This window comes from Tiliqua scincoides, chromosome 3 (genome assembly GCF_035046505.1).
Source record: "Tiliqua scincoides isolate rTilSci1 chromosome 3, rTilSci1.hap2, whole genome shotgun sequence".
Taxonomy (NCBI): Eukaryota; Metazoa; Chordata; class Lepidosauria; order Squamata; family Scincidae; genus Tiliqua; species Tiliqua scincoides.
Genome location: NC_089823.1, coordinates 165,843,985 through 165,866,096, shown reverse-complemented (window position 1 = coordinate 165,866,096; position 22,112 = coordinate 165,843,985). Strand labels below are relative to the sequence as shown.

Sequence of the window (22,112 nt, the reverse complement as noted above, 5' to 3'; positions counted from 1 at the left end):
TCAATCATTCTCTCTCAAGGTGCTGCGAAAGGCTTCACACCAACCCCTCCCTTCACCAGTATCTTTCTTTCACATGCTCAGGGAGAAGGGAGGGGTCTTGGAGTGAAGCTGAAGCTGCCTGAAGAGAGGAGGAGGAGAATAATAATAATAATAATAATAATAATAATACAGGTATTTATATACCGCCTTTCTTGGTCGTCAGATTTCTCCTCAGGCTTTAATTCAAGGTGGTTTACATAGGCAGGCTGTTTAATCCCCGTAGGGATTTTTACAATTAAGGAAAGGTTCTATCTTTCAAGAACCACACAACATTTCAGATGGAACTTTTGTGATCTGTTATCACTTTCTGGCCTCCTCCCACACAGGCTGACAAGCAGCTCCTTCCGAAGAGCAGGTGGAATAACTCGGCTCAGCTTGTTAGCTGCTTCAAGGTCTCGCCGTTCACGGTGCCGGTGGCCTTGAACTGGCAACCTTCAGATGTTATCTTCAGGCAGTTGGAGGCTCAACCCTCTAGACCAGACCTCCTGCCCAGAATACCCAGACTTCTAGACCAGAATAATTGATGGATTGTCAGCCCTCTCTTACATTGTTAAAGGATTGTTTTCCTTTAGTTTAAAGGATCCTTCTCATTGTATTGAGAGGGGAAAAACTAGTGAATAATTAGGTTATACCTGTAATCGCTTGCATGACTATCTTTCTACAACAGTAAGAAAAGCAGTTTTTTAAATGAGAATGATTTTAAAGGGATGCATTTTTCCCCTTCTCCGGGATCAGCACATTCCTTCTCATTTGCAGTGGCCATGTGTTGAGTCAAATCCGTGTATAACAAGGTTGGACCTGTATTGTAAATGTATAGTGTGACAGAAATGACCAAGTGCCTAAAGGCAATGTGGACTTTTGCCCATAGTCAGTTTACTTGCTTTGGAGTGTAGCCGGGGTATAATGAGAACTCTCATTTAAGAAAGTCTCTTTAAGAGTTTAGAGAACTAATTAACCCATTTTTGCCCAGCCTTGTGTATATGCAGTGTAGGACAGAAATGGCTTAAGTGGTCAAGGACACCTTGATTGTATGATGGGCTACAGCTGTTGAGTGTTAACAAGGGAGGAGCTAGATGCCATGAGTGAGTAACCACCACTCACGTTGTCTATTAGAAGGTTTGGCAAGTCCGACTTCTGATTGTCTCTTGCTCCCCAGCCAGATATAAAAATCCACCAGTTTACCAGGAGGCTCTCTTGCCTCTTGGACCTTGGTCATGCTTTCTGTTACAGTTTTTTCTATCAAAGATGTTGAGCTGTCCAAATCAATAAGCTGTGTCTAGGAGAGGCAAATTACACTGGGTGAGTTATAGAGAAGGGAGTTAGTTTTTATTATTTTGGTATGCTACTGAGGACTGTCCATGCTATATCTCTCTTGTTAATTCTGAATACCTGTCTTCTTCTGTGTTAATCACCATAATTCTTAGAATAAAGTACTTACATCTAAAGGTAAGTTTTTCTGAACACAGTGGGGCATTTTATGGGTCTAGCTGAATCCAGTCCACTTGACCATTAATATAGCTACTTCATCCCTTGTTTCGTACCCTGAGGCATAAGCTAGAATTGGGCCCAGGGCAAAGTCAGGATTTGGACTTGGTGTTTACTTGCAGGTGCCAGAGCAGTTCCTACTTAAAGTATATGGACTTGTTGGGAAGTTGCCTATCTGAGTCACGGAGGTGCAAACCCAGGAGTTGGATTGGTGGCAATCGGAGCCTAGGAGTTATCAGGTTCATTTATTTTATAATCCTGATTAGCAGGATGCTGTCACATAGGTCTAGGTCCTGGCCTCATGATGAAACCTATATGCACATTGTTCTTTCCAGAACTCTATTGAGATGACTAACACCTACAACTTTTCTTAATCTTACATTGATTGAGTTACTGGCTGTAAGGACCACACCGTTAAGTTCTTTAATAGTGTACCTAAGATTTTCCTCTTCCATATCTTCCTTATAACTGCCCTTCAGCAGTCTGTGCTTTAGGTGTGCTTGCTACTTTTTTCACCTTTGAACTTGGCTGTTCTTGTTCCCTGTCCTTTATTGTTGACACTTTGTTACTGTCTTTGTTCCTTTTGGTTTTGCTCTTTCCAGTTAGGGCTACATTAACAGCAAGGTGTTTTACTCACTATTTAAAAAACCCTGAAATCTCTCAGTGTTGAAATGTAGGCAAAGTAGAAAATCCATTAGGAAACAGATTAGGGATCCGTCAGGTGAACTACATAGGATCAAGGTAATTTTTAATGCAGATTTCAGTAGTGCTTAGTAAGTCTTGTTAATGAACTGACTTGTCCATTAACTTGGCATGAGAAATATAATTGAGCATGGATAGTGCTTGAGAGATATTCAACTGGAGTTTTGTTACTTTTTTCTCATTTAAACTATAAGAAATTCTCAAAACAATTATCTTTTCTGCATCTGTATATTCTTTCAAAGGGCAGGATATATCTTTTACTATCTTATAACAGGGCAAGGGATTACACTGAGCAATCTTCTGTCCTTTCAACACTATTATGTTACATGTGAGCAAGAATATGTGATCATAAGTGGGGGGGGTGCTTGCGTATAAACCCTGCAATTTTAATATTTCAGTTTGTCACTTCATCAATTTTCTGAATGTTCCAGCACACAAGAGCCAACCACAACACTTTCAAGGTCTGATCTTGCTAGTGCTTTAGTATTGCATAACTTCCCAACTGTGATTTTTATTTCACTTCCCATTGCTTGCTTTTCAGTGGATCTAAACAAAATGCAAAGTAACAGGCAACCTTAGACATGTCTACTCAGATGTAAGACCCACTGGCTTCAGTGGGACTTACTCCTAGATAAATAGGGTTAAACCTTAATTTCTCTTGTCTTTTTTTCTGGTCTTTAGTGATGGAGGTGGTGCTGCTGCTTAATTGTTTTTCATCCAGTGAAACTTGACTCATGTTTCACTGTGCATGTGGGGGTCTCCTGTTCATGCATGGGCAGCTTCCTGGTTCACTTTAATGTAGGAGAAAGTTTTGTGTGCTTATTTTCACTGGCTGATTTAAAATCATTGCTCCTTCAGTTTAATTTGCAAAAATTAGCAGCAGTTTAAGATGCTGTAGCAGTAAGCACTAGTATGGCCTCTTTTGCCCACATTTCCATCATAACATCCAAGTAACAAGTTATGTGGGATAGATACTGACCTGGAAAATGATGTTCTACAAAAAAATATCCAGGGCAATCTGGTGACTCCTCGTGCTAGCATAGTTCCTTTAGTTGTGCCAGGATTTGGATAGTACATCCTTGCTGATTTACTACCAGCCTTGTGACTCTATTGTATATATTATTCAGGCTTCCTATGCTGACAGTCTTGGTATCCCACATATTTTTCCATTTCAGGCAAAAGGGTACTTGCGTTGTCCTTTCAAGTTTGCAACAAATACAATGAGATACAGAATGAAAAAGAAGCCTATGCTAATAACAATAAAATGTCATTTTGCATTTCATCATGGACACTAATTAACTGTGCAGCGATGGTATATACAATAAATAGATATATACAAGAAAATAGCACTATTTAAAGACATTATAGGTGTGACCCCATATCCATGGGGGTTCTGTTCTGGAAACCACCACCCCCTTGCAGGTACCTGAATCCTCAGATACTGCTCTCCGGGGCTTCCCTGGCCCCTCTAATGCCATTTAAAGGCATAGAAATGTCACCTAGTTTTTGTCCAAAAACCAAAAGTGACTTTTTTTTTTGCTAGTAATCCTCATTCTGAGTCCCGTGAAGCCTGTGGGCGGATGCACATGGCCTCTATGGGGCTCAGAAAACACTTTGGAGGCAAGGGGAGCACAGCTCCCCATACCTGCTGGGGGTTCTGCAGATCCTTGGACCCACGGTTACGGGGCCCCCCATGTTAATAATTGTAAGAAAGAAAACCCTTTTTTTCTTTAAGCTCAAATTTTGCTGGTATATCTGTGAGTCAGTTTGCATGGTACATATATAGATATGGCTTAAAGCAGATATGGCTTCTCCGCTTGGGGGGAGAAGCGCCCGCTCAGCTGCGCTCCCCGAAGCAGCAACAGGACAGCGCCGTTCCACCGCCGAGGGGGCGGCGGAACGACCAAGCGGAGGGCCTAACTGCCCTGTCCCTGCCCCAGGGCGCTGTCCTGCCGCTGCTTCGGGGAGTGTGGCTGAGCAGGCTCGTCCCTCTGAGGGGGGCTGGGGGGAGAAGGAACCCCCCGCGCCAGTGCTTCTCCCCCCAAGCGGCTTGGTCGTTCCGCTGCCCCCTCGGCGGCTTGGGTGGAATGGCGCTGTCCTGCCGCTGCTTCGGGTGGGAGCCTGGAAGGTCGAGAGCTGCAGCCCTGCCTGAACCTTCCTGCGAGTAAGGCCCATTGACTAGAATGGACCTTACTTCTGAGTAGGCCTGCCTAGGACTGGGCTCTTAGGCTGCCATTCTGGCCACACTTTCCTGGCAGTAAGCCCCACTGATGAACATTTGGAAGTGTGCTTGAGGCTGGCTGTCAGCAGCCTGACTCACTTCAGTGCAAGTCATCAAGTGCTTCGGGGAGCGCGGTTGAGCAGGCTCGACCCTCTGAGGGGGGCTGGGGGGAGAAGGAACCCCCCGCGCCAGCGCTTCTCCCCCCAAGCCGCTTGGTTGTTCCGCCACCCCCTCAGCGGCTTGGGTGGAGTGGCGCTGTCCTGCCGCTGCTTCGGGGAGTGCGGCTGAGCAGGCTCGTCCCTCTGAGGGGAGCTAGTGGGAGAAGTGCTGGCGCGGGGGCGGTTCCTTCTCCCCCCTTCGCGAGGCTCATTCCCGGGGCCGCTTCGAGGGCGATCAAGTGTCCCGGATGCGATGGCGGGCCAATCGGGAAGCTCCAGGGCTCTTTCCCGCCCCTTTCATTGATTGGAAGGGGCGGGAAAGAGCCCTGGAGCTTCCCGATTGGCCCGCCATGTTGAAAGGGGCAGGAAAGAGCCCCAGAGCTTCCCGATTGGCCCGGCGCCGCCGAGTGTCCGGAAGCGATGGCGGGCCAATTGGGACGCTCCGGGGCTCTTTCCCGCCCCTTTCAAAATGGCGGACGGGAGGCTCAGTGCGCGATCGACCGGATTTTGCTTCGCGATCGACCGGTCGATCGCAATCGACGTTTTGAGCACGCCTGGCTTAAAGCATGTGTTTAAGGCTGCAATTCTACGCACGCTTTCCTGGGAGTAAGCCCAAGTGAACACAATGAGACTTAGAAGTTACATGTTACTTGGAAGTAACATGCATAGGATTTTGCTGTTGATTGCTTTCCAAGTTAAGGAAGGAAATGAAGCATTTACTGAAATTTTATTCAGCTCCTCCTAAGCTGTATTATTATTGTAAGATAAAATTGACTAAACCCCTCACCTTTTTGTCTTCCTTTTTTCACTTTGTCTGTTCTGTGCTCATCTGGGAATGGCTGAAGTCTGATTTTTCTATTCTGCCTTTTGGGGCCTTCCCCCATATTTTGCTTTTTAAAAATGTGTTTGTATTTAAAGAAGCTAGGATAGCTGTACATTAATGAATACTGCATTTTACAAAACCTGGCACTTTGGATAATAAAAGAACAAAACAAGCCTTCACATTTCTAGCAAACTGCCACTTGCTGATGTAGAAAATACCATATTGGCATTGGGTCCCATTGGGAAATATTTTTTACAAACTTTTTTTCCCCTTCCACATTTGATATTTGCTGGTCTATTTAGTAGTTGGCAACCTTCAGTCTCGAAAGACTATGGTATCGCGCTCTGAAAGGTGGTTCTGGAACAGCGTCTAGTGTGGCTGAAAAGGCCGATTCGGGAGTGACAATCCCTTCCACACTGGGAGCAAGTGCAGTCTGTCCCTGGCCTGTCTCCCTGGCTATGGGCCTTCCTTCTTTGCCTCTTAGCCTCAGACTGTTGGCCAAGTGCTACTTTTAGTAGGGAATGTAGCTCCTCCGAGGATAGCAGCAAGATGCTTTCTAAAACAATGCAAGTCTGGCAAAAAAATGGACAAAAAAATGGAAGCTTTTAGTAGAGGAAAAAAGCACTACAAAATGAAGGAGGGCTCTACTAGGAAAGAGACCTTCAAAGCAACATGGACGCCTCCAAAAAGTGAGGTGAGGTTTCTGTGGAGAATTCAGCATGGGCATCTTTGCTTGGTCCTAAGGATGATTCAGAGTGATGGGCATCTCTATGGTGATGTGATCTCCAAACAGGCAGCATGGACCCCTGCAAGTGGAGATGAAGATAAGGAAACTCTCAGTAGTATTTGACACCTTGACAGATGGCAAGATGACTCAAAATGGTGGAGATCTCTAGGAAGGACGGGACCATCAAATGTTGAACAGCATGAATACCTTCAAAATGAAATGTGACAAAGTTCTGCTTCCAGAGCAGGGGTAGTTGTCAGGGCTTTGCAAAAATACAAAAGCATTCCTGGGCGGACAGTAGTATCCAGAGTACCTCCTGGGTGTGCAGCTAGGAGTTTCTTGGACTTGATTGAGTTAAAATGTGTCCTTTCAGAGGACACAAAGGGCTTAATTGCATCCCAATCTGAGAAGTTCTTCAGGGACAAAAGGAATGGCAGGGTGTGTCCTGCACCCATGAGCCAGATAATTGATGGGAGTGTCTTCCTGGAGATGGAATCTGAAAATACTGTCTAGGTGACCTAGCCATTGGACAGTTTAAACTTAATTTATTATGCAGTAAACCTACCTTTGTCTGCAACTCCCTGGCACTGAGAAGGAAGTGACAATGATGTGCGATGTATTTGAGCAGTGATTTCATTACTGTTCACTTCCAGGTTCGGAAACCAGATGCGACCCTATAAATAGTTGTAAGATGCTCAGGGTAGGTGGAAGGGCTTTTTCAACCATGTGAAAACCATGCACAGGAACCTTGCCCGCTGAGCCTCCTACTGCTGTTTGTAGGGTTGCATTGTAGTTCTGTTGCCGGGTGGCAGACCTCTTGCAATGCCCTAGTGCAGGGGTGTCAAACTTGTTCCATACCGAGGGCCAAACAGTATTCATGATGCCTGCTGAGGGCCGGAAGTGATGTCATTAGGCAGGAAGTGATGTCATTAAACAGGTCATAACCAAAAGTAAGCACCTTTTCTCACTTAGGAACTCATTAGCTGCAAATGACAGAAGAAAAATACACAAATCTTGATAATATTTTAAGATATGGGAGAGCCCAATTTTCATGGGGGCTGCCCTTTTAGCAGTAACACCTCAGCACTGCTCAGCAGCTGAGAGCCTGAGGGCCAGATAAAAAGCTTCTGCGGGCTGCATCCGCCCCCCCCAGCCTTATGTTTGACACCCCTGCCCTAGTGAGTGCCTCATGATGCCCCAGGATGCTGTGATGCACACTTTGCAAACCTCTGCCTTAGAGGAAAGGAGACATACAGATGCCCCACAGTGCTACATCCTGACTTCCCCGTAATGGCCCTTAATTAGCATGACTACTCCTAAGAGTTTACTCCTGAGTTTACCTGCCCCCCTTGCAAAATCCTAGCTGTCTCCAAAGGAAACTTCAGCTGGAACCAAAATGAGATTAGGATTGACTGCACATGTGTTGAAAAAGAGAATGCTGGCAACAAAGTTTCATTGTCATATGATTTTGTCACCTGTGTGTGTGTATATATATAATTTAAATAGAATTTTCCATTATGCTGCTAGCATATGTGATATCTTTTTTAAATGTTGGCTATTTCTGTATCATTCATTTTAAAAGCAACTATGTTTGCCAAGAACTTGGACATGCATTGCAATTTTCCATTCTTAATGAATGGTTTGTGTTTTGAGTTTTTTCTTTGACTTGCTGTTCTTGGCCAGAAGCCTGATCTGCCTGCAAAATTCAAGACAGACTGTGAAAATAGTAATTTGGAAGGTAGAACACAGGTGGTGTTCATGGAAGGGGAGATGGTGATTAAAAACTGCTATTAGTATTTTATTGCTGCTTCCTTGACTTAAAAAAGATTGTCACTGCAGTTGTCCTAAAGTGCCAGGCTGTCTGGATTTTTGATTATAGATTTCATTATGGAATTTCTGTGCCAAATTCACTGGGCTCAAAATCTGAGCTTAGCGAGATCCCTAATAAATTCAGTGTGAAGGGGTTATGAAGGCATCTAGGTGCTACAGCAACATCCTTCCTTAAAAATTGTTGGTTAGGAGGTGGTGTAGGTATTTGTTGTTCACTTTCCTTCTGTCTTTCAACTCTTGCATGCCAGTTTCCACCTTTTTCTTTAATGCCATGGTTGATGTTACACCTGACCAGCATTTTTGATAACTATAGGGGGATCCAGAGCACAGAAAAAAAATGGTGATTTTGAATTAACTAAGGTCAGCAAAAGCATTGGTACTGATGTTAATGCTGTACCATGATTAGCTCTGGGTCGGGAGAGAAGAATTCACCCATACAAAAGGAGGAAGGTGGAGGGGAAAAGAACATACAGGTCCAACCTTGTTATGCACGGATTTTTTATTCACAGATTTGACTCAACAGGAATGGCCACTGCAAATGAGAAGGAATGTGCTGATCCCTGGAGAAGGGGAAAAATGCACGCCTTTAAAAATCACAGTTTTAAAAACTGCTTTTCTTACTGTTGTAGAGAGAGAGAGTCATGCAAGTGATTACAGGTATAACCTAATTATCCATGGATTTTTCACTCCTCAACATGATAAGGACCCTTTAAATTAAAGGAAAACAGTCCTTTAACAATAGTCTCATTAATGCAGAGAGGTTAGCTAGCTGACAATTCATCATTCTCTCTCCAAGGCAAAGGACTCCTCCATTCCCCCTGAGCAGGTGAAAGATAATCTCTTTGCCCTGGCTCAGAGTGAAACTTTCTAAATGCCTGGAGGGAGACTGATGGATGGATTTTCTGCTTATTGACTCTATCTTACATCACAAAAGTCAGCAGGGCTCTTTTTAAATCACCTAGCAAAAGGGACATTGTTTTTAAATGGATTTGCTTTAATGTGATTTTTCCATCCATGAGTTCTGTGAATAATGAGACTCAACCTGTACAAGCTGATGCACTGAACTCTAACTGGTTTGGAGATTGAGTCACGTCTGCACTGGGCCATGGTCTTATGGTCAATTCACATGACCACTTTGAGGTGGAGACTGAAGTACATTAAGTCATTTTTACTCATTTCATTTGATGCTGTGAGCAGCTTCCTGAATGTTCTGAAACATACCCAGAATGCGCATGCATGCACTGACTCACTCAATAGAATGAGAGGATTGGGACGCCCAAACCGAATACTTTGTAACCTCAAAAAGCTACCGACCAGGATAATCTATTTAACATCAAATATATGTAACAATTCATAATTGGGTCTTCAAAAGAATTGGTAAAATTTGCACAGCTGACATTTAATCAATGGAAGGGTTCCATACAGAGATATACTAATGAAGGTGCCCCTAGGTCAGTTCATGATACTAGTGCTACAAATATTTATACACAGCATTTAACAGAAACAAAGCTCATAGAACTGTTTGCAGAACACAATGAATGGTCCCCTATCCTGAAAGTTTAAAAAGAAGCAGAAGAAACGCCAGCAAAGCAGCTGCTAGAAGTGATGCTGGACTGGACTGAATAGGGATAGTTGCTGTCTCCCCTGCTAAATATATGAGATCTACCATTTTAAAAGGAGTGCCCTTGCCCAGCTAGCAGGGCACAAATAGTAATTGATTCAAATTATCTGAGGAGAATTGCACCGTGAGGTTCCTGTCTGTAAAATGGGTGCAATAATATTTGGATATGTATACACAAGATTTTGTGGCTATGATATAAGTTTTGCATGACAACCTTTATTAGTGGGAGGTAAAAAAAAAAAAAAAAAGAATTGTTAATGTTACCCAGGTTTTTAATTCCAGGCTAGATAAGTTTTTTGTTTTTAAAAAAATGCTCCTAACCGGAGGTTAAATTTTCATGTGTACTGTATGGAATGTTCCCTCGGAGAGATACTGGGTTTTTATTATGATCCAGTAATCAGAATCATCCTTACCAAAGTTTGCCTCAAACACATTGCAGTTAAGAGGTGATGATTTTAACACTGACACTGAGTGTTTACACGAACACTTTTAAGTGAGAGGAAATGGGAGTCCTGGCTAAAATAACCCCTGTAAAAGTTTGTTCACTTGAATTAGACCCTTGACTTCCTTCGTTCAAAGAAATGTCATCCAAGCTGTTAATGTTGCACTGAATAGAGATATTACAAACATACGTCTATTTAAGGGCAGATGTCTTAAAAAACATTTTAATAAACTGCTAAAGGATTGATGAGCAATCCTTTTTGCAGGTCTTTCTGTCTTTTACGTATTATATAATAGTCTTGTCAGGCACATGGATGATGGGGAAAGAAGAAGTTTGTTCTACTTTGTGAAATGTCTGTGTTGCAGTAACTCACCAACACATGTGGTATCCATGTGTTTGCCAGCCTTCTGCTTTATTTCCCTGACCACTAAATACTGTAAGCCAGTAGTTCTCAAACTGGTGGGTCACGACCCACCAGCTTTTGTAACTATGCCCGTTCCCTTTAAGGGGCAGGGGGAAAGCAGCAAAGTGATCCCCAGGATCGTGCCCCTGCGGGGGGAGGGGGACTAGCCTTTAACAAATTTATGTGCTCCCAGGGTCCAGGGGGTGTGGGGAGCCCTGCGGAGTGCTTGTAGGGCTCCCCATGGCTTCTAAACAGTGAAAGTGCCAAGCGCGATGAAACCCCCTGGGAGCACATATGATCTGTTAAAGAATAGCCCCCCTCGCCCCCCTGCAGGGGTGCGATCCTGGGGATCGCTTTGCTGCTGCCGCCCCCGCAAAGACTTATCCCAGGAGTAAGTCTCCCGGGAAGTTTGAGAACCACTGCTGTAAGCAATGTGACAGAGACCCCTAGTTTGAATAAGTAAAGTAGTCAATATCCCTAATTATGCTGTAAAGAAAGTCAGCATGCCTTTGCCCATCAGGTCGGACAAGTAAGAACATTTGCACGTGAGAACCTTAACTAGGCAGAATACCTGAACTGCACTAAGAATGGTCACCATCTCGTTTGCCCAGTGGAAACACTGGAGAGGAAGAGGTGACAACCAGGGACCTCACTTACAGGTGTGACCTGGTGGAAGAGAAGCTGCCCTCCCCCCAATAACTGTCACCTGCTGCCAGGTTTTTCCTGGCAGTCCTTTTTATGATTGCTGTTTATATCAGCCCTGCCACAGCAGCAAGCAGCCAGGACACTTGGGTTTTTTTTTATGTTTTTAATTATATGTGCACCATTTGGAGAGACCTAGGAAAAACAATACGCAAATGAGGGTGCAATCCTAACCCCCTATGTCTCTGCTTTCCAGCACTGACATAAGGGAATTGCAGCTTTGAGGTAAGGGAACAAACATTCTCTTACTTTGAGGAGGCCTCCCTGAGTGACACCCAACTGCAGGATGCAGCACACGTCCCATTGGCACCGCTGTGGCAGTGCTGGAAAGCATTGACAAGGGGTTAGGACTGCGCCCTAAATTGCTTGATTTCAGAGAAATAATTTGGGGAGATGGACAATTTCGATTGCTGTCTTATTTCCCATTATTTGACAACCAGGACGAATGGCATTGGTGGATTTACTCTTAGGGTGCATTTCCCCTGCCTTACAGAAAATACTCTCAGATTTTGAGTTGAGGAATGTTTAAGAATTGGGGCATTTTAAAAACTGAAACAATGAGTGTCCCTTGCAGACTTGAGCACTGGAGTTTGGTTTTCAAGGAAATGTAACCATGATTTCTATGAACTTGCCAGTGAATGTTTTATCAGAATCCTTGCCAACTCCATTTCTTTGCAGAGATGAAATGAGAAGCAACCCTTTCCTCAACTGTGGGAAATCTCTCGGGACCAAACAAACTCCAACAGTTCATTTTGTGTGTGTGTTCATTTATTGGACATTTTAGTTCTCATTTGCTATTCTACGATATTGTCTTCCTGCTGCCATCTGGTGAACAAATTCAGGGAAGACAGTTGGTGAATTTTGGTAGCTTGGACTTGTGTGTGTTTTTAAACATTGCTGAGTGGCCAACTATCCATACTGCTTTATCAGTAATAAACCTAGAGTTTGAAGGGGGGAGACTGAGAGAGAGAACTAGAAATCATTGAAATCAGTCTCGTAAAACTTTATTTTCAAATTCAAAGATTTTAAAAGATACAGTATATTTTTCGTTCTTATTCAGACACTGCTATCTCTGGTCTGTATCACTTTGAAACTATGATAAAGATTTGGGCTTTGATTTGGAAGATTTTCCAAACAACTTTACTTTGAAACTTTTTTCATGTCTGTGGTTGATTCATTTGAGTCATTAGACCTACCTCTGTCATGTGCTCAAACTGTGGTGCAGGTTAGTTTACTGCTTCTCAGCCCCAGTTCTCTTCCTATTATTAGTCAATTTAGTCCACAAGGTAGCTATAAGGCTGAACAAGACTAAGGGTGCAATCCTAACCCACTTTTCAGCACTGACATAAGGGCAATGCAGTGCTGAGGAAAGGGAACAAACATTCCCTTACCTTGAGAAGGCCTCCTTGACTGCCACCCAACTGCAGGATGCAGTGCACATACCATTGGCACAGCTATGCCAGTGCTGGAAAGTTGGTTAGGGTTTGGGCCTAAGGCTACAATCCTGTACACACTTTCCTGGGAGTAAACCTCATCAAACATGATGGGACATAGTTCTGAGTAGACATGCAGAGGTTTGTGCTGTAACTATGTTCAGATCAAAAGTGGTGTACAAACACTATTGACTTTGTGGAGTGACATGCATTCAAGGTGAACATAAGAGAGAGGAAAAGGTAATGTCATTTTGAATATCCCTTTCAACAAAAGTATGTGTGTTGCACAATGGTTTTGACTCTGATCCATTCCTCTTTTTCCAAATGCAGTGTGCCTTAGATGAAAATTTCCCAACTTAAAGGCACTATTCATGGTTCATGTATCTCATATTCATCAGTTGTTCCTGTTTCCACTCATCTGTTTCTTTGTGTTTTTTAAAAAAACAAATTAGTTTTTTACTAGAATGCAGGATGATGTCTCAGTCTGTGCTCTAGAATTGCCTTATTTGACCATTATTTTAAAGTGCAGGCTCCTATTGTCAAGATATGAGCTCAATCAAAATACGTTACTCCTGTTTCACAGCAACGTTTACTACATAGCAATCACAAACAGCAGAGTTAAGTGACATATTGCTCTGGCACTTTTAGGCACTGGTTTTATTCAGGGCTTATGGCAGCAGAACTCACATGCTGCTGTAGCTCACGGACTGGTGACACAGAAGCTGCTCTGATGATACGTGGGCCAGAGCTGCCAACACAAATGACTGGAGGTCATGCTTGTGGATCACTGGTTTACCCAGGATGTGCTGACGCATGTAAGGGGGCAGTTTGGGGTGGATCGAGGTGGGGAACAGGCCCAACTGCAGGTGGAAAGGGAAGGAACTCAGAAGCAACAGCGCATGGCAGAATTCTCTCCCCTTTATTCAGCCTGATGTGCCTCTGACTCTTCTCAGACTTACGCCAGCTAAATAGCCAGTGTAGGTCTGAGGAGACCCATTGGCGGCCAGGTGGCCCACAGGGAAGCGCTTAAAGATTTTTACTAACCTCTTCTGGGTAGTGTGTACTCCAGTAGCAGTGCTGCATGCTATGGACTGGTGGGGGGAGGGGTAGGAGTGGGCTGTTAATCTAGGTGCAGTTCTCAAACTATGGGTCTGGGACCCACCAGTGGGTTGTCGCCCAGTTTTTGGTGAGTTGCAAAACTGACAGGGCAGCTTAAGTTATGTGCATCAAGGGTCAAACAAGCTGCTACTTGGGAGGGGGGATTGCTGCCCAATCACCATTGTAGCCATTTGCCTTTGCCTTTATAAATCAGGCAGCAGCCTGTAGGGCCTCTAAAAAGTTTGAGAACAACAGATCTGCAGTATTCATTTGGGTATCGACAAGGGTGGATAAAGTTCTGGGCATTATTGTGATACCAGACCAGGGTAAGTTATAAAGTTCTAGTGTTTTCTGCCCCAGTAATGGTGGAAGAGCTGGTGTAGCTCTGTGATGACTAGCACAGAGCTGTGAGTTGCACATGTCTCTCTGCCCCCACCCCAGTTCTAAACACAACTCATTCATGAACTTCAGGATGCTTTTAGCCAAGTCTTATATAATGTCATATAAAAGACATTACCATGTGTACTAAAATCTGCGCTGTTTCTTTGAAAAGACACAATACAAATTCATTCAAGTTGAAATACCTCAAATTTATGTACCTATACTTCGTCATCGGCTTTTTAAGATCAAGTATACAGCTTCTGTATACGTTTCCTGTAACCAAGCATTACTATCTACGTATGTTATTGGGGGCCCCCCACAGATCATGACACAATCGAGTCTACCATTTTACCCAGTCGTAAAGCAGGTGATAACTCAAATACAAAGTGGGTCACTCAGAAATGTGATTGAAGCCACAGACCACAATTCAAATCGCGCTCAAGCATTATGTTGTAAAGGACGCCGCACCTGGAAAACCTTGCTGACTTTATTAGGGAACGTCAACATCTAGGAAAATGACCACACACAAATACATGTTAACCAGCGACTTCTTGAACAGTAAGTCTATGCCAATTCCATTTCTCCCCTTGTTCAGCTTTCTAGCAGCCAACCAGCCACATTTGCATTGCCTCTGCCACTATCAATGTTTTTTTTTTAGAAACTACAAGCTTAGGCCAACTTTGGAACTGTTGCTGTTATCTGCTCTCCTTTCCTCTTGCCTCTATCTGCACCTCTACTTCGACTGCCTACTTGCACATAGCTGTCCCAGGTCCAAGACTTGTATGCTGCCACTGCAGAAGGAGTGAGTGCTGGCATGGAGGGTGGTGACCCTGACCTTCAACACTGCATTGCTCACCAGGATGGCCAACCAATGTCTGCCAGTGTCCACAACTGAAAAGTGTGCATGTGGCAGCATGCTGACACTTTGCTGTTGTTACACCTGTGCAAAAGAGGCATCTTTTCGTCTGGCATTTGGCTCCTGAGTGGATATTTGCCCTCTGTGCCTCTGTCATACTGCTGTGACTCGACAGCCCTTACCAGTCACTGGGAAATTGCCCATGTCCTGGATGGTCGTCCCCATAAGTCACTGCATGAATGTGAATAGTTAGATGGCTTTGTTAGGAGGCTCCTCCCTGTGTTTTTTGTTACTTGCTTAGGGCCCAATCCTTTCCAACTTTCCAGTGCTGATGTAGCTGCAATGCAACCTCAAGGTAAGGGAACAAGCTTTTCCTTACCTTGGGGAAGCCTCCACAACTGCTCCCCCACTGCAGAATGCAGCAAGCACTCCATTGGCATTGCTGCATTGGCTCTGGAAAGTTGTATAGGTTTGGGCCCTGAGAGCCTAATCCTATCCAACTTTCCAGCACATGTGCAGCCACAATGGGACTTCAAGGTAAGGGAACAAACATTTCCTTATCTTGAGGAGGCCTCTGTCACTGCCTCCCCACCACAGGATGCAGCGCATGCCCCATTGGCACGGCTACACCGGCACTGGAAAACTGGATAGGATTGGGTCCACAGTCTTCCTAAAAGGAAAAGAGGATTCCTCAGTTTTAAGTGCATTTGGGAAAGTTTGATATGTGAAGAAACATTTTCAGCTATGATTAGTGTTTGCGATTAGATATTCCTAGTAGCTGAGAAACCTGTAGCTGTTACGCACTTCCTTGAATTTTTAGCATAATTTCCCAGAACATGGTGCCACCTCTGAGCAAGAATAAAAACATTAACCATGTTGGTGTTTGGAGATGTTAACTGCACGTTTTTTCTCTCTCATGATGAAATATCTGGCATCTGTTAAACAACTGTCATAAAGAATTTTATCACACAATTATCCCTTCTCATAACACCGTTGAGCGACTCACATATTTTCTGGGTGCTCTGCTGTTCTGTAGTTTTTCACGTGTCTGAATTTGAGTCAACCTTGAGCCGCTCCTGGTTTGGAGATGGTTGTTCTTCAGAGACTTGTTAATCTGTATTCCAGTTCACTAAAAGCCAATTTTCCGTGCATGTATCAGGCTTACCTTGCCATGTTCATTCTTTAAAAGGCTTTCGGTGCTTAGTAACATGAGGACTTGTTATTGAAAGTTTCTTGAACTGAGAGGTCAATCTTCTGTTTATTTTTCCAGTATTTTACAGAATGGTGCCAAAAAATTAAGTTTCGTATCTGGGCCCTGGAAAATATAAAATTGATATTTAGTCAGATTGAAAACATCACATTTAATATCATTGCCTTAAAAAAATAAAATATTTTCCCCATTTAATGACAGTCTATAAATCACTGCTTTTCATATAGTATTACTGACTGCTAGGTGTTAATGTCCTATGGAAATGTACACTTTTGAAATTCATTCCAACGAGATCTCTGCCTTAATAACCGCAAGCTTCTTAATTTTTTCTGCAAAAGGTGGTGGGAATGCTCCGCAAAAGTGCACCTACAGGGTTCAGAATTCCATGGTGTATTTCATAGGTGTGGATGCTATGAGGAGTATTCGACTCTGACTAGGACCTCAGATATCAAAAAAGCTAAGTCACTGGCAGTGAGAAGGACCATGACTTGCAGATTGGTCAATATTGCTAAGGAAAGTTGGACAAGCAAATAGGGCAAAACATAAGGAAGAGAGAACGAGACTCTCAAAATGAGTGGAGAGTGGAGCCCTTCTGAGAGCCTTCTTGATATACTATTAGCTAAAAATAATACTGATAATCCTAATGTACTGGTATCTGCTAATTAACCCATTTCTGCCCAGTCCACAGGTATGCACATTTGATCCCTGTTGAGTATATGCAACATTGGACAGGAATGGCTTAATATCTGTCTTTGCAAGCTTTTCCTGTTAGCAACTTACCCCATTAATTAAATCTCACAGGTCAAGAAGAAATTTAAGAAAAAAGACTGCAAGGCATACTAACCTGACTTGGTTCTCATAGTCTTGTATCAGTGGAAGGAATGTAGCTCCAGGGCAGAGTATATACTTTGTTTTTAGAAGGTTCCAGGTTTCAGCCTGATGACACTTCTATTTAAAGGATTTTGCAATTCAGGTTGGGAAGAATGTGTGTATGGCAGTGTTATTCAAACTGTGCGGCACAGCTCTTTAGGGAGGCGCCAGGAACTCAAAGGGGAGGGGCAGGATGTCCTCTCGCAGCGATACAGTCACACCCCTGGGCAGAATACAAGCCCGTCTGCACTTTTTTTTAAAGCAGAAGAAACAGGAGTTGCTCAGCTGCTAGAGTGGCTGCTGCCACCCCGCCCTCTTCTCCCTCCCTGCTTCTCTTCTCCCTCCCTCCCTGCTGCCTTGCCTTCTTTGTTCGCTGCATGTTGTTTCCAAAGCTCTTCAACTCCCACCCCCATCTGGCAAGTACCGAGTATGCTCAGCTTGCAGTCCTTAACCCTTGCTGATCCTTGTCTGGTTGGCTTCTAGTTCCCAGCCTGGGATCACTTCTCATCAAAGTGAAATCTCTCTTTTCAACCCCCTCCCTCTTCCACTCCCCCCTTTCGATCTCCAAACCTTCCCGCTTTCCTCCCCCTCCCCAAATAAAACGCTTCCTATTTTACCAGTCACCAGGGGTCTTAAAGTTGCTTCCATGGAGTTGGCGGGGGGGGGGGGGAGAGAGAGAGAAGCACACACTTTACTTGGCCAGGAGCAGAAAAAGGGTACTGTTTTTTAGTGATTTATTAATCTTGTTGTTTGACTGAAGAGGAAAGGCTGTATTTTTAAAATGATGAATCTTGCTATTTGAAGGAATTATCAGCCATTGATGAAGTGATTGCCAGCCCAATCCTATCCACACTTTCTTGGGAGTAAGCCCCATTGACTCTAATGGGACTTACTTCTGAGTAGACATGCATAGGCTTGAGCTGTACATCTCCTAGTATAGGAGACAAATCAGCTTCCTAACCAAACCCTTATCAGCTCTGATATATTTTCATAGTCTATTTTTGTTTTCCCCACCAGCTGCTGGAAAAATTTAATTTCGTTAAATTAATAAAGGGTTCAGTCCTATCCAAGGAGAATGGGAGAAATGACTAGTTGGATTGGGGTCCACAGGGTGTGTGTGTGTGTGTGTGTGTGTGTGTAGTGTTGGTCAGACTGGTTGTTCACAAAGTTCATTTGATAAAACAATTCTATTGGTATGCTTACAAAGTTTAAAAAAATGAGTCCTCCTGGACCAGACAAAATCTACCTACTCCAGCATTCTGTCTCCAGCAGTGATCAGCAGCTGATTATTTATAAAGCATGTATACGGCTGTGTATTAATAATATAATTTTAAGATCTGCATTTAATCAATGATATGATTAATATAATTAATATTAATATAGTTAATATATATTTAATATTTAATATTATAATCAATATAATATATAAAATTATAATATATAAATAATAATAATAATATTTTTATATTATTATTTTATATTATTAGCTAATAATAATAGTTAATATTTCTGGCCACTTCCTGTTTAATGATGTCACTTCCAGCCCTCAGGAACATGATGGGGAGTCATGGCCAACAGCCACCGGGGTCAAGGGAGCCACTGGCTGGAAAAGTTTGAGTACCAGTATTCCCTGGTGTATGGGAATAACTGCTGTTGACCCACCTTATATGTGGGTCTGGCATCCATTGGTTTCACTATTTTCAGATGCTGCTTAGAAAAGTTTAAAAAAGTAAAAATCAGTAAAAAGATAGCTTTCCCTACTTTTGTGCTGGAAAACTACACCATTTGCAGAGCTGCAAGACAGTCTACTGTGCTTTCTGAAGCCACTTCTGGGTCATGCGAACCCCCCCCCCCCCAGGCCCTGGCTTATTTCTGAATGGCCTCCTGGGGTGCAGAAGACAGCATGATTTTGCAAACAGCATGACTTTGCAGCATAAAGTTTGGGAAAGGCTATCTTATTAATTTTTACTGTTTTAAACATTTTTAAAAGGGGATTTCAGTTCTGGGGAGGGGGCCTGTAACTGAACCCCTGCAGATCAGAGGGACTACTGTACCAGTCTCAGGCCCACATGCCATGGCAAGTGGAAGGAGTTAGCATCCGGTCTTGCCCCAAGGCCCAGAGCAATTTGGTGCTGACCATGAGTGAATTATTGCTGGACATTACTAAACATAAAATTGTTTTATACTGTACATCATGGTTTTTTTGGCCTTTCATCCAAGAACTTGAGGAGAGCACGTGTGGGATTCTTCCATTTTATCTTGGCAACAACTCTTGTGATGCTGAGAAATAGTGACTGGGTCAAGGACTCACAGTGAGCTTCATGTCTGAGTGGGAATTTGAACTTGTGTCTTGAGGCAAATCTGCAGACTGTTTTTTTACTATATCACACATGTTTGTCTTATTACATAACAATCTTTTTGTGTTTTTATTTTCCAGCCAGAAAATTTACAGAAGAATTGGCTACGGGAATTTTATCAGGTACTGTAAAAATCTATTTTACACTGCGTTGTGCATGTGTACCGAGTATCACCATCTATAGGAGTGTTAAACATCTCACTAGAAATTATGAGAAATCTCATAAGCATGTTTGCCTGGAAATAAAGTCACAGAAATCTGAAGGAGTAACTTGACAGTGAGTGTTTATGTTCAGGTTGACCAGTGTAATTGTAAGATCAATGAAGGGCCTATTTTAGTAACATCACCATATGGTGATGATGCTTCTTTTATGAGTTATTTCTCAGTTTTTCTATAAACAAACAAAATGCTTGATATGAAAAGTGTAAAGTCCTTCTCCATACGAACATCAAAATTATTGTTGCATACACTTTTATCCTGCCCTTCTTTTGAGGAGCCATATGCAGTTCTCTCTTCATTTTATCCTCACAGCCAATGTGTGGCGTTGGTTAGACTGGGGGACAGGGGGTGGCCCATGATCACCCAGTGAGCTTCATGCCTGACTTGGGACACGTGGATTCAAATCCTGTTTCCTAGCTGTATATTATGGTGGTACTGTCTCAATGTTATCCACAAAGTCAGTGGTTCTCAAACTCTCTGGGAGAGAGCCACTAAGTTCTTGCGTGGGCGGGAGGGGGGAGGCAGCAGGGGCGGGGGAAGGCAGCAGCGCGATCCCCAGGATCTACTCCGCATCTACTTTCACTGCTGCGGGGAGCCCTGCTGCAGGTCGCGCCGGGCTCCCCGCACCCCCAGGAGGCTGCAGGGGCTTGGGTAGGGGTACCCAAGCCCCTGCAGCCCCCCTGAGCGGTGCGATCCTGGGGATCGCGCCACTGCCTCCTCCCTGCCTCCAGGCTGCCCCCGCCCCTTAAGGGGGCAGGGGCCAGGGCCCGCAGGCTGGGGTGTCACGACACCCCAGTTTGAAAAGCCCTGCACAAAGTGTTGATTATTCTGGAATGGTGGAATCCCCCTAAGTCTACAACTTGTGTAAATCAACTTCTTATATGCTTGGGGAATTTCTGTGCACTGAGTAAAGCTTTAATCTTTAGCTGAGTAAAGCTAAACCTATCTTGTTTAGCATGCTTATAGATTAATTTTGTGTGTGTATAGTATGCAGTACTTTAAAATGCATTGTACTTTATTCTGTTTATTGGAGCAGTTCTGTAGAATAGATCACTTTTATTCCTGTTTAAAAGAGAACAAAGGGAGAGCTTGCTATAAATATACCTAAGGATATTTGGTTGAACAGGCATTCGAATCCCAGGTAATCTGAATCAATCTTATTGTCCTGTGGACTACATGTGCTGTCTGAGTTTATTTGTGTTTACTTAGAAGTAAGCTGTGCTGAATTCAGTGGGACATAAGGGAATAAGTATTCATAGGACTGCTGGCTGACTCTGCATACTGCATATCTGCCTTCAAAACTGTACCCAAATGTGGTATCTCATGAGAACTGATGATCCATGGAAAGACTTTCAGGAATACGTAAAGTGGGATCCCAGTAGTGCTCCTGCCATTGACAGCTGCCTTTGCACACAGAAGCGACCTCCACAGATGGTGGAAACATAGTTGGGGTGGCATCCATACATTTAAATGTGCTGCATGGATTTTCTATGTACATAAGTACTTGTGGTCTAGAAAGCAGACATTCTTGAATGTCCAGTGGCAAAGGACACTAGCATTTTCCCTCCTAAGAAACAATAGACTTGTGCAAACATTAACAGTGGCGTAGACGCTGTCCACACATTGAAGTGGAAGGTAAGTGTGTATAATTGTGATGGCCAGCTCTCCCCTCCCCCATGTGAACAGCATCTGTGCCATTGTAATGCCTGCGTAGGGCTTCTGTGTTCAGTAGCTCAATAGATGAGAACAGTGCGGTATTTTTTTTTCCTCCCAGGAAGAGTTATAATCTTTTCAGTCCTTGCTATCATCAGTGTGTTAGCAAAGGCAAACAAATAACTTGGACCTTTTAAGGAAATGTTTCTCCACTCAGTAACCAACTGGGAAAAATATTCAGAACCTCATTTTTCTAACTGAGTTGCTAGCTATCTTAGTCCTGAGCACACTCGTTTAGTAGGAAGTTCATAGCTTCCAAGGGCTTATGCTTAATTGATCATAGTCAATTAACCGGCTAACTGCAAATAAGCAGGTTCTGCCCTTTTTGCCAAAGCAAATATATTCATCATAAAGTGTTTAAATACCTTTTTTTAAAGGTCTAATTCCTAATATTTTAAGAGTTTGCAGGATGCCTTAAGCATGGTGACTCAGAAGTAAATTTCCTGCTAAGGATTGTAACCTTAGTCATCTTAAAAAAATATTTAGTATTTAATGTGGAACAAATACAATACCTTGCCATGGACATGATCTTCCATTCTGTACTTCCAACTCCAGAGGAGATCTACTGAACTGAATAGTCAGTGAGACTATTTAGATGTGGGCTGATATTACAGAATTCTCTGGGTGGTGACTACTCTGGTGAATCATTTATATATAAAAGTGTTCTGTCTTGCACAAAACAAATGGTAAAATCTAGTCTGTAGGACTATAGACGTAAAAGATGCATTTTTCACACTGTATTGGAAACAGCTGATACCCTAATGCCTTGAGATCTGCAAAATGTGTGACTCAGCAAGTCAAAAGGAGCCCACAAGTACAGTAT

General features: G+C 43.3%; 1 protein-coding gene across 3 annotated transcripts in view; it reads left to right on the top strand.

Moving 5' to 3' along the window:
• Positions 1 to 22,112, top strand: part of INPP5A (inositol polyphosphate-5-phosphatase A) — a 311,939-nt gene that overhangs the window by 49,471 nt on the left and 240,356 nt on the right. For all 3 annotated transcript variants that reach the window (XM_066619882.1, XM_066619883.1, XM_066619884.1), the window contains exon 2: positions 19,439 to 19,480. In XM_066619882.1, coding sequence (XP_066475979.1) covers positions 19,439 to 19,480 — 42 coding nt within the window. The remainder of the gene's footprint in view (positions 1 to 19,438; positions 19,481 to 22,112) is intronic.